The sequence below is a fragment of the Euprymna scolopes genome, chromosome 8 (assembly GCF_053919585.1).
Source record: "Euprymna scolopes isolate OS-2025 chromosome 8, ASM5391958v1, whole genome shotgun sequence".
In the NCBI taxonomy this organism is placed as follows: Eukaryota; Metazoa; Mollusca; class Cephalopoda; order Sepiida; family Sepiolidae; genus Euprymna; species Euprymna scolopes.
The window spans coordinates 102743563-102756659 of NC_136489.1; the positions used below are offsets into that span (position 1 = coordinate 102743563).

General features: G+C 33.9%; 1 protein-coding gene across 1 annotated transcript in view; it reads left to right on the forward strand.

Moving 5' to 3' along the window:
• The first annotated feature begins 6551 nt into the window (after window positions 1–6551).
• Window positions 6552–13097, forward strand: part of LOC145283685 (poly(U)-binding-splicing factor PUF60-like) — a 74837-nt gene continuing 68291 nt past the window's right edge. Inside the window, exon 1 of the mRNA XM_080132710.1 lies at window positions 6552–6729. Coding sequence (XP_079988836.1) covers window positions 6667–6729 — 63 coding nt within the window. The 5' untranslated portion in view covers window positions 6552–6666. The remainder of the gene's footprint in view (window positions 6730–13097) is intronic.

Here is a 13097-nt window from a genome sequence, read left to right on the forward strand (position 1 = left end):
ATTTCTTTAGATATGTGTTCATTTGTTTTCCTGTCGTGTCTATTATAGAGCGTGGTGTCGTCAGCATACATACCCATCTCACAGACAATTTTGTCAGGGAGGTCATTTATGAATATTAGGAATAACAGAGGTCCAAGGATAGACCCCTGAGGCACTCCCGCATTTATATGATATTGTTTAGATGTACGACCATCAAGGACAACCTGGATTTTTCTCTTATCTAAGAAGGATCTAATTATGTTATGTATTCTTCCAGTGATGCTGTATGATCTGATTTTCTTGAGACGACCCTCATGCCATACCCTGTCAAAAGCCTTAGATATATCTAGAGCTACCGCTCTACCTTCCCCTGCTTTGTCCAGTGACTGGTATATATGTTCTGAGATTACAGTTAGGATGTCTGCTGTGGAACAGGCTTGCCTAAATCCATATTCTAGAGCTTGGTTAATTATGGTCTCAAAAACTTTGGCAAAAAGCGGGAGGAGGCTAATGGGGCGATAATTTACTGGGTCAGTTCTTTCGCCAGAATTCTTGAAAACTGGCACTACAGAAGCAGTTTTCCAGCAGGCAGGAAAGCAAGATTCATTAAGGCATTTGTTGTAAAGTTTGGAGAGAATTGGAGCTACTTCAGCAGCACACTTTTTTAATAGTACAGCCAGGATGAGATCAGGTCCACATGCTTTTGCAGTGTCAAGCTTTTTTATGATAGCATGCACCTGAGCAGGGGTGATTTTCAGATCGTCTAGTGTGGCGTCTGTCTGCAAAGGTTAGCAGAGTCCAGTGTGGAGTTGGAGGCAAACCGTCTGGCAAGCATGTTAGCCTTCTCAGTTGCTGAGCAAACAACCTTATGATTGTTGGATAGTGGGGAATTGTTGATTGCCCATTATTTACTACACTGTTGTAGATTTTCCAGAAGTCTTGGGTTCCTAATTTCTGTGCTTCAATGCGTTTTTGAGTGGTTTCAGTAAATTCTCTCTTAGCTGTCGCTATTTCTTTCTTAACGTTACTTCTAGCTTCTATGTACTTCTGTCTGTTTGAACTGGACTTGTGTCAGTTAAATTTGCAGTACGCATGCTGCCTTTGTGCTATGGCAGCTGCACAAGTTGAAGTGAACCATTGGGGAGAGTGGGGTTTGCTATAGAATTTGCGTGTGGGAACATGTGCTTTAATTACCGCTTTGAACCATTCAGTGGTCTCATTTGCACAATGTTCCGCAGGAAGTGAAAAGATATTTTGCCATGGAGTGTCCCTGATGAGGTCCCTGATGGCTTCCCAGTTAGCCTTTTTATAATATCTCGTTGTTTTGAGCAGTGGCTCTTCAATTTTGGCTCTAGAGTTTAGGGCGATTTCAACCATTACCACTGCATGATCAGCGTTCCCAAGAGGGCTGTGGGCATTCGTTACACAGTCATCGGGAACTGTGGTCAGAAACAGATCTAGAAGTGATGCATGTTGTTCTTGCTGGTCTGGGAAACGGGTTGGAAACGTAACCATCTGTGATAGGGAATGAGATATAGAGAAGTTATGTGTTGTGGTACCAGCTGTGTCTGTGTAAGTAGAAAATCTAAGGCAGTTGCTGTGGTGGACATTGGAGTCACCAAACACATGCACTTGTGCGCTAGTGTCGAGAGAGAGTGCTGTATCTATGCTGTCAGAGACTTTGTTTATTAGGGTACAGTCCTGGGTTGAGGGAAAGCGGTAGAGAAAATAAAAGTAGCTAATGTTATGTTGCATGTTAAGTCTAAAGCACATAAAGGCTTGATCGTCCGATTCTAGTTTAGTTTCTCTAGTCAAGGGGAGGGTGTTTCAAATACATTCTACAGTTTAGATATTTTTAACATTATACAAGAAAATGTTAAAGAATATTTAGTACTATTTTAATATTAAATAATTTAAGGAAAAGTTCGTAAAGGTGCTCCCGTCCCCTCAAAATAACAGATAGACCTACTTTTTTTAGATGATTATGTTTGAATATCTTGAAAAACTTGTTTAAAACAATTATTTTAGAATTCAGAGTGAGAGATCAGTCTCGCATATAAATTTAACATACGGTGATCACCCATTTCTAAAAGGATAGCATTTTAAGAGCATATAACCAGAATTTCTTCTGTGTAAGAAGATACATTGTGTTTTTTACAAGATTATTAACTTAAATTATTTAAATACTAGCACAACCTTTTAACTGGAGTTGCCCGGTAGATGAAAGTATCCCCCCCCCACCTGTAAAGAATTTAAGTATGGTTGTTGTTATTGCCCAACCCACAACCTCCTCATATTAAGAATGGCTTTCAGAATAGACACACCCAACCTCCTCATGTTAAGAACGGATTTCAGAATGGACTCCCAACCTCCCTATGTTAAGAACGTCTTTTGGAATAGACACCCCATTTTGTGAGGGGGCGGTGTAAAAATATTTGTCCCAAAATTAACCTTGATAATCTTTGTCAGGATACCCACCCACAAATACTATAAACCAACAAAAAAATTGGGGACGGCAGTATCAGTCGGATAGAATTAGATTTATTTCTCGCGTGTGCATACAAATCTGGCAGACACTGATTTTAAGTGCATAATACAGATTTTTATATCTCGAAAACTGCTTGTATCTGCCAAATATAAATGAGATTTTCTTAATCAGCATAGTCGAAAACCTATCCAAGTCGGCATTTTAAGAAAAGTATGGAGAGGGAGCTAAGGTAAAAATTTACCTATAAAAAAACATAAACAATGGTAATGTATGTGCAGTGTCGATAAAGAGTCAGGAAAAAAAGGAGTAAACAAAATACTCCACAGAAGGTATAATTTGTCTAAAATCAAACATAATGGCTAACGGCCATTTTGTGAGGGGAGGGTATCAAAGTATTTGCCCCAAATGTAACCTTGATAATCGTTGTCAGGATACCCACCAACAAATACTATAAACCAACAAAAAAAAATTGTGGGGTGGCAATGTAAAGGAAAACAAAAAATAACATCATGTAAGGTTCGCTAAGCCGCTCCAAAATCAAAAAATAAAAAATGATACCCGTACATATTTTTTTTTTCAGGGTTTGTTTTTGTTGGGGGGGGGGGCTAATAGTTGTTAATGTATGCATAGGTAAGTGTAAGGTTATCAGTATTTAATTTTCTGTTTATGAGCATTTATTATGTTTGTATTTGTTTTTTTTTTTTTTAAACTGAAGAGAAAAGATTTTTGGTGTATATACCTATTTTTGCCTAATCATAATTATATGAAAGAGTTCTCTTGTTAATTTATTTGAAACTGATATTTTCACCTGTGCATTTTTATGTACAAGCACTGGGATAACATAAGGAAATTTGTAGTAGATGAGGACCCTCAGCTATTAAAGATGTGATTCTACTTTTTTCAAATGATTACATGTGAACATCGAAAAAAGAAATATTTTAAAATGAATTAGTTTTGCATATAAATTAAACACAAAATGATCCTCCATTTTTGGGCCATCATAACTTTTTAGGGTAGTTTGTGGGAAATTTATCCTCTTTCAGATGCGAAAATAACCTGCAAAAAATAAAATAAAAAGGTGAAGGGGTAAAGAATAAAATATAAAGGTCTTGTTTTAAAACGAAAAAGAGATTTTATTTACAATGAAGTTGGTTGCAAATTTTTCCCTTTGCAGGCATTAAATACAAAACCAAAGAATGCCAAAGTAACAACATATAATGCAAAAAAACACTGGTTCTTATCTTGAAAAAGTTGTATCAATGAAGGAATACAATATTATAATTAAAATCTCTCTCTCATATGCAATAAATTTTAGGAACATACTCACAAATTGATGGCCATCAGGCATGAGTCTTTTTCCTTTCTCAATTTAAAGTCTTTTAAAAATTACACTCCTTCAAAATATGCGCAAACTGTAGCCACGTAAATAGTCTTCAGAAGTTTGCTTTGTCGCGTCCAGTGTTCTGTTGCCGGGTTATACTTCTTTGAAGGAGGGCTCTGGAAATTCCTTATCTGCATCAGGCAATGAATTCATGTCCACTTTCGATTCAAATTAAAGGGAGTTTTGTACGAACCCAAAATATACAAAACTAAGAATCATAAAATATACGAAATACAGAAAATCAAATTTAAGAACCAGAATAAAAATATAATAAATGTAAACAGGGGGATGCATGATTATTGGTACAAAAAATTCCAACAAGTTAACTTTTTTCTATTCTAAGTCTGATTGGCATAATCGTAAGACCAGATGAAATGGCCTTAAAAAGTAAAAAGCACAGAATTTTTCTCCCATAGCAAAAATATGCTCCAGTTTAACAGAATTTTTCTTTCACTGAACAAGGACAAACTATATAAAGTATAGTATCAGAACAAGTACTACACTTTAACGTAAGCATTGATTCACGACTAGGTCAGATTATGATAAAATAAATGTTTCTCGTCAATATAAATTTTTTAAAAAGATTATGACATAATTAATCCTTTGGAGTTAGTATCTATTTAGTATTACACATAAAATCAGAAGAAAACACTTAAAATGAGTAAATATGCTAGTATAATCAACTAATTTCTAAGATGGCGGCATGATTGAAAGGTAATTGGTTATTAGCTGAGACTGCACATCTACTTTTACATATAGATATGATTTATTTTTAAATTGCCAAGGTTCTTAATGTTTTCCCTTTATGCATTGCATCCAAGATTTTCATAAACTCATGAGATTTTTATCTATATCTTTCACTCCTGCTATTTTTTCCATATTTAACCAATTGTACCATTTTTACTAGTGCCAATTTTCCCATGCCATTTTTATTGATACAGTTTGTACATAAGTTCCTATTTGTCTATCATATTCTTAGAGAAGAATTATTTCAGTCGCCACAATACCAAATTTACTCAGGGTGGGGGTATCAACTTAAAATATCTCTAAAATGTTGATAAATTTAATTTTAGTCATAACTCTAAAAGTAGACTTTGTTCCCAAGAACAATATATGCATCGTTATTAAGACAAATGTGCCTATTAATCTAAGATAGTTAGAAAATTTATAATTATCAATTTTTAATGAAACTTTTGGAACTTACTCAGGAAAAAGTATATGATTATTTGTAAACATTTCTTTTTAAATACAACTTTAAATAGCTATTCGAGAGATAGTTTAACAGTTATAAGTTTTCAGATTTCCATAAATTGAAAATAAATTGATTCAATTAATTTCAAAGTACTTGGTTTAAAGAATTACAAACGAAAAATCCAAACATTAATTATGTTGCGGGCTAGGATATAATAATCCTAACTCGCTACAAAAGAAAATAATGAAATGAATGGAAAGAAGGAAAAAAAACTCAATTGCTGAATAAAATAAACATGTCGTTTATTTTCTTTCGAAAATAAAGGGTTTAGGTGGAATACGTGTTCATTCAGTCGTTGATAACTACGCGCGTAGAAAAAAAGGAATGAAGTAGAGGAATGAGAAATGGCAGTCCAGTATGTACAAAAAGAAAGAGAGAGGGGGTCGACCTCAGTAAAGCTGCGCGTCCATGGTAGTAGTTGTCCACGTGGAAAAGTCTTCAAGCCAAAGGCTGTGGACGCAGACTTGTTTGGTTGATGAACCAAAGCAAAAGGGAAGAAAGAGGATGTTGAATGGTCTTGTTGACTTTTATACCAGGGTCAGTGTTCTGACTGCGTGTGTCTGGATTTCCTTTCAGGGGAAGTGACGGTTTCCAATTGTGTGCGTACGTGTGTGTGTATGCACATGAATGTGAGTGTATATACGTGAACGTGAATATATGTACTTGTCTGTGCGTATGTGCGTGCGTACATGTGGGTGTGTGTATGTGAGGAAAAATATGTTCGAACAATTATTTCAGAGGAGATATACTCAGTGACTGAGTGACCTAACTGGACAGAGCCAAGGTGTCAACATTAAAAAAAATGTCTCCAGAATGGTTTCATACTCAACTGTAAACTTTCTGATAGGTTCCATATAAGCGTTTAGTAAGTAAGTCTGAAAATAAATTTACACATTTAGGTGTGAAATTCCTTCAGTACGGCCCTTTAGTCTTTAGAAAAAGATTTTTTTCCTGATATGACAAATGTTAGCAGATGTTGATTCTGGGGCTGTTTTTCTCATGCAAATCCATGAATTGAGAAAAAAAAAAGCCAAAATTTAAAAAAATCTACAAGTTTTGACATCCAGATTACTTTTAAAATTATTAAATTATGACTTTTTCTTTAATAATTACTATTAAAAAATATTTATATAAAATGATCAGAAAAAGGCCAAATTTGAAGCCAAATTTGAAAAAAAGGCCAAACAGAAAATTTGAAGGCCAAACTGCTTTAAAAAATGCCAAATTCGCGAAATTTGGCATTAAAAAAGCCAACATGCAGCCCGTCAACAAGTATAATATTGATTCAGTAACCGTATATACGTATTTAGTAATTTATCAATACAGCGATTATATTTCTACCACAAACGATTATAAAAACAAATTTAATATTTAAATCAATATTAATGCTATAATTAATTAAATAATTTTTGCTAAAATATCTGAAAGAAAATGTGGAAAAAAAATATAGAAAACCAGTTATACGTATTTTTAGTTTCAGTATTATTGAAAACTAAATTATAAAACCGAATACTTTGTACAAAATTTTTTTTTTTTTTAATTTAACTTTCTGAATTACTTTCAAATATGGCTTTAACATTGAATGAATTAGAAACACCTGTATCCATCCAGAATGGTGATATTTCTGAGGTAAGCTTAAAAAAATGTATTTTCAATTTTGTTTTAGATTTTAAAAGGAAAAAAAATCCGATATTCAGAACGAATCAAATTCAATTCATCATGGCGTATCTGCAAACGAGGTGGATTTTGATTTATTAAAAATATAATAAAAATGTTTCTACTTTTCTGCTTTTATGATAAACTTTTATTGAAGACTACAGTAAATAAATAAATAAAAATGATAATTGATTGCTAAATTATAGATACATTTTCCCCTTGAACAAGATTTGAGATTTTATGCACTTTTGTACCGTGCTGAAAGAATAGAAAGCCATTCTTAACATAAGAGGGGAGTGTGTTTTCTAATTATTCTTTACTTTCACTTAGCAATTTATTAATAAAAAAGGGGTTTGGATTACTGTACACATAGATTCGAAAAAGTTGTAAAAAAAAAAAACAACAAACAAACAAATATATAACAAATAAATGTTATCAAAGGCAAGATAAGTTACTACCGAACTCTGGACATGTTTTCATTTAATATAACATGTTTATTCAGCTCGAAAAACATAGTGGGTATGGTACTGCTCGCGATTAGAGTTCCCTGCCGAACACCCTAAAAAAACACTGACTTCTCCCTTAGTTGCCATAGTAACTAAACGATCATGAATTTTTATTGACTTTGTTTTACTGTTTATGAATATTGAAATAAAAGACATTACTACACATTTATTAATAATATCTCACTTTTAATCACTTTTATCGACTTTTGTTTTACTGTTTATGTGTCACTTTTATCGACTTTTTCTTTTCTTTTTTAAATAGCATTTTCTTTTTAGATGACTACGTTTTACTGTTTATGTCTCACTTTTTTTTTTTATATTGTACTAGTGCAGTGCACTTATTGATCCGTGCTGAAATAACGTTATTTAAAAAGCCAATTCTTAACATGGGGAGGGTGTTTTGTACCTATTCTCTACTTTAACCTTATAATTGAATAAAAAAAAAACATTAAACTTTAATTAAGCTTAGAAATACGATTTAAAATATAGCACGGACCATAAGTGCACTAGCACCCATTTTTTTATTAATAAATGTTTAGTAATTATTTTTCGGTACTCCTGCAGTCCTGCAGTATTTTACCCACCGATTTCACGATCTTAGCCGAGCGTTGATCGACATCCGTCGGAAAACGCCGGAACATGGCGAGCGGTACGATACTCTATCAGCCAATCAGGGCGCTTCAAACGAACGCGCAGCAGACGAATAATTTTCATTGAAATTACACACATAGCGTTTCATTTCAGTTATTTTATTGTTCAAAGTAAAAATACACAGCCTTTCATTTCAGCTATTTAATTTAGCGATATCAAATCGCGGAAGGCTACCCGGTTGGGAAGGAGCTTCTTTCCACATCCTCTGAAAACCCTTTGCTCCCAACTTTGCCTCTACAGTCAGAAAATCTTCCAGTCGGAACTAAAGATAAACAGTAATTGTTGTCCCCCCCCCCCCTACAAACATTACTGAAAAAAACAAAAAAAAAAAACATTGTTGTTACTGTTTAATAACGTTTTGTTAAAAACAAACAAAAAAAAACATTGAATGTTTATTACTGTTGCTTACCCCCCCCCCCCAAAAAAAAAAGCTATCGGAAAACAAAATGAACCCCCCAAAAAAATATATTCAACAAAATAAATTTATTTTACTTTAAAAAAAACTTACGGTAAGTGTTTGTGATTTATTTTATCCAAATTTTGTGTATTAATTTTATCCATTTTGTTGTGTGTGTGTAATATCTTTTCCTTGTAATGTTGTTGCTATTCACATACTTTTAGCGTTCTTGCACCGTAGAGCTCCGAATTCTCGGCTTTCGTCGGCGTTAACGCCGAAAGCGTTCGTCAACGCTCGGCTAAGATCGTGAAATCGGTAGGTAAAATACTGCAGGAGTACCTATTTTTCTTTTAATATTCATAAACAGTAAAAATGTCATTTAAAAAGAAAATGCTATTTAAAAAAGAAAAAAAAGTCGATAAAAATTCATGATCGTTTAGTTACTATGGCAACTAAGAGAGAAGTCAGTGTTTTTTTAGGGTGTTCGGCAGGGAACTCTAATCGCGACCAGTACCACATAGAGTTTACCGATGTATTGGAAAATTAAAAATGGCGCCCAACTCTCTCTCTTTGACACGGTAAGTTTGGGAAAAGGAGTTAAAAAAAAAACTAGACAAAATACTGTTAGAAACCCACCGAATATATGTCAACCTATGTCATGGTAACATATATTGAGCGAGTTTCTAACAGTATTTTGTCTAGTTTTTTATTTTTAACTCCTTTTCCCAAACTTACCGTGTCAAAGAGAGAGAGTCGGGCGCCATTTTTAACTTTCCAATACATCGGTAAACAGTAAACACTGTTTTTTCGAGCTGAATAAACATGTTACATTAAATAAAAACACTAAAAACATATCCAGTTAGATAGAAAAGTAACTTATCTTGCCTTTGATTACATTTATTTGTTATATATTTGTTTTTCAACAACTTTTTCGAATCTAGTAATACAAATACATTATTTTAAAAGTCACTTATTAGTTACAAAAAAAAAAAAAAGGAGTTAAAATTTAGGTAATTTTTTACGACGTGCCCTAGCGTATTATAAACACCCTCTTTGTTAAGAACAGCTTTGGGAATACCCCCCCCAACTTCGAAAGCCGTTCTTAACATGGAGAGGTGTTTATTCCGAAAGCCATTCTTAACATGGGGTGGTTGGGGGTGTTTATACAACGCTAGGGCAGATCGTAAAAAAATACCAAAATTTATTAATAATAAAAAAAAAAGAAACTAATTTTAAGGAAACTTTTCGTTAATCAAACTTTTCGTTAATCAAATGTAGCCATAAGGGTATTTAATTGTTATATACAAACGTGAGACAGGTCTTAAAGTAAGATAATACCCGGTATTATTTTACTTTAAGACCTGTCTCACGTCTGTATATAACAATACTTTTTTTTGTAGATTTCGGTGTGCTAAAAACTAATCTGAAAACCCGTTTCCGTCGCAAAAAAATAGTTTGCATGATATGAAGAAATTTCTTTTTCGAAAAGTGGGTGATCACTTTTCCATGCAAATTTAACTTAATATGAGCACCCACTTTCTGGCCACCTGATAGACGAAGCATTTTTTTGTGTTTATTGGCTAAAAAGTTTTTTTGATTTCTTTTGCATGGTATTAACTCCCTAAATTCTGGGCCTATTTTTCATTTCACAGCCTATCCTTCGTTTAAGCTATGCGCGAGCGTAAACGAAGGCTGTTAAATGTGCACTCGCGTACCAAACTGCCTTGTCACAGTGTAGTATTAGCGAAAATTTAAAATTAAACGAAAAACAAGTAGTTTTCCAAATATGAAGCCATGTAATTCTATGTTATCACGGCTGGCCATTTTTGCACACGCAAGCATAAGCCATGTAGACCATTTGTTGAAATTTTATTCTTGTTTAATCTTTCTTCCTCTCTTTTTCCACTTTTTACTTTTTTTTTAATCTATTTGTGATGTGATGATGATGTATCACGTGACTGAATTGTATTCGCTTGATTGGTTTGGGAAGTTCTCACTTATTTTTTGAAGATGGGTGATATTTTGTCAATTGGGGATTCGCCGTAGAAATTGTAAATAGTCTTAATTGGACTTTAAAACAATTGGAAATCAAGAAAGTTTGCAGATAAGCTAACTAAACGAAGGTTATGATTTATCCGGATGTCGTGATTTGACTATAAACAAGTCGAAGAAGAATGACATGTCAGTAAAGACCGGTAACATTTGTGCATTGGAGGATGAAAAACAGAATATTTCTTTTAGGAATGACAAAGTTTTTTTAATGGTCTAGTATGAGGTCAAAATGCTGCATGGCTAAGTTTAGCCGGATTACAATTGGAAAGTTGACTTCGGTGTGCATGATAAAGAAAGTAAAATCTGCCGAGCAAGGTGGTGGAAACTCGGCTGCTGAAGAGACTAAACTATAGGAATTACCAAAAGAACTTTGATTAAACATTCCTGGTTTTATTTTTGTCATCTATAAGGGACTATCATGGGTTTATTTACCTAAGGCAAAAAAGATATTAACGACGGTTAAGGGGAAGTAAGTTTTAACTTATTTCGATCCACATATAAAAAGATAAAATGTCATCCATTGTAAAAAGTGCTTCAGTAAGTGTCTTCTGTATATATCTCTCTCCTTCTATTTCACACTCTCTAATGGTTGTTTTTTATAGCTACTTAAGGTCTGTTGGACCTTGCTAAAGGGACAAATTAAGCAGTTGCAGGCGCGAGTCAACATTTTACATCTTATTTTCTTTTACCTCTTTTTTTTTTTCCTCAATAAATTTTGTCTTCTTGACGGTTGTTTTTTTTTTTTTTTTTTTTTTTTTTTTTTTTTTTTTGCTTCTTTCTTATTATTACAATTTTTGTACCTTGGTAACTATGACGCGCGAGATAACCGCCATTGCACATAGCGACAAATTTTCCCTTACTATCTTAACAGTAATCACATTTTCATTTTTGACTTATCTACAGAATTGTTTAAAATAGTTAAGGGTAATTCCATCTCAAATCATCCAGATTTTTTCCAAACTTTGTCTATATAAAGTAGAGAATCCTGAAAATTTGAGCTTCTAACTCTAAGCGGTTCCGGAAATATTGCAATTTTGGTATTTTACATATATCATGTTGGCTTGTGAATACGTATCATTATGAAATGACGTTTTTGGACATAAATCGATTTCTAGACTAGGTAGAACCTTGAAAATTTACACTGACAAGGTTTTTCACACAAGGAATCCAAAAATTATGTCTAAAACCTCTGAAAATGAACTGTTTCTGATTTATTAAACTTTTAAGCCGAAATTTGGGTATTGGTCTAGCGGCACTATTGGAAATCAAATTATGTTTTTTCCTAGACATTTTTGATAGTCTGAACTAGAATTCCTCTAAAAATGGGGTGTTCTTTCCTCATTAGCTCACAATCGAACCTCAAAGATGGGTAGTTTTACCATTTCCAGACAGCAATGTTCAAGGTGTCACTGAACTTCACCACAAACAGGAAATTTTGAATTTTATTTTGACTTCCTGTTCATTTAAGAAGTGGTATTGGAGTGTTTCTGTAAGTTGGCTGAAACTATTTTGTCTTTTCGTTTGATGCAAGGATGCAAGTAGCAGGTGGAGCCAAGTAACCAAGTGGGGAGGAAAGGTGAATTATTATTTAATTATATTCAAATTTACCCTCATCCTCAACAAAATGCTGAGAAATGCCTTGGGTTTTTTTTTCACAAAATCTCCACTATCATTAACATATTCTAGCTCCTTCCCAGAGGAAGTTTTATATTAGCTAACTAAAAAATCAGATTTCCATTGTCATCTGAATAAATTCTTCAGTTTTTTGGGGTAATAGACATGAACTACTTGTTTCACAGCAAAATTTAATTTATGTTCCAGCAAGTGCGTTTCTCTGACTATGGTTGATGGTAGAATGTGAAAACTCTTCTTCTTCAATTAATCGTATTGAAATGAATCAAAATATGAGTTCTTGTTCCTTGGAAAAAATAACATTAATCATGATGTCTAGAGTGGGTTATACTTTTCATTAGAACATTTTTATAAGAACCCAATGCTGGTATTTTTGTGAAGAGGAATAGATAGACAGAGAAATAGTATGTATGAGGATGATGAATACAGTCGTCAGATGCCAGGTTAGAAAGACTATGTAAGTGTCGGACAGAATGTGCATAAACAAAAGTGACCGGTTCTTTACAATCTGTCAAATGTTTGCCGCATTTAAAGAAAAAATACCCAAACGTGAAAATTAGCTTCTCCAAGTTCTGCTTTCCCAGGCCAAGGTGGCGTGTCCCCACTGGTTTATCAGGGACTCATTCGGTTTGTGTGTGCAGCACCCATCAAAATACAGTATTGCTTGTTGATGCAATTGACTGGAAATGCACATACAAAGACTTGATTGAGAAACTGGTTTGTGACACAGATAACAGGGTCTGTATGATACATCGTTGCGAATCATGTCCTGGGAGTGCAGCTCTGGAACAGTTTTTGGACGATGAACCGTCACACCTGGATATGGAATCCGAATTTGACTGCTGCCAATGGCAGACAACTGATCAAACTGCTCTGTTGACACAACAACATATGGGGAGTACAAGGAGCTTCTTGTGGAGAAGTAAACGAAATGACTTGACATTCGTACCTTACCCAAGCCCGTTATGTGAAGGCAAAAAAGAAAATTTGAGGTCATGGTGTTGGGTGATTTTGCTGAAAACTATGAGTTTCTTGTTCAGGATGAGATACAAAATTTTCACTGGAGCAAGAAGTACTGCTCACTTCATCCCCTTGTAATATAT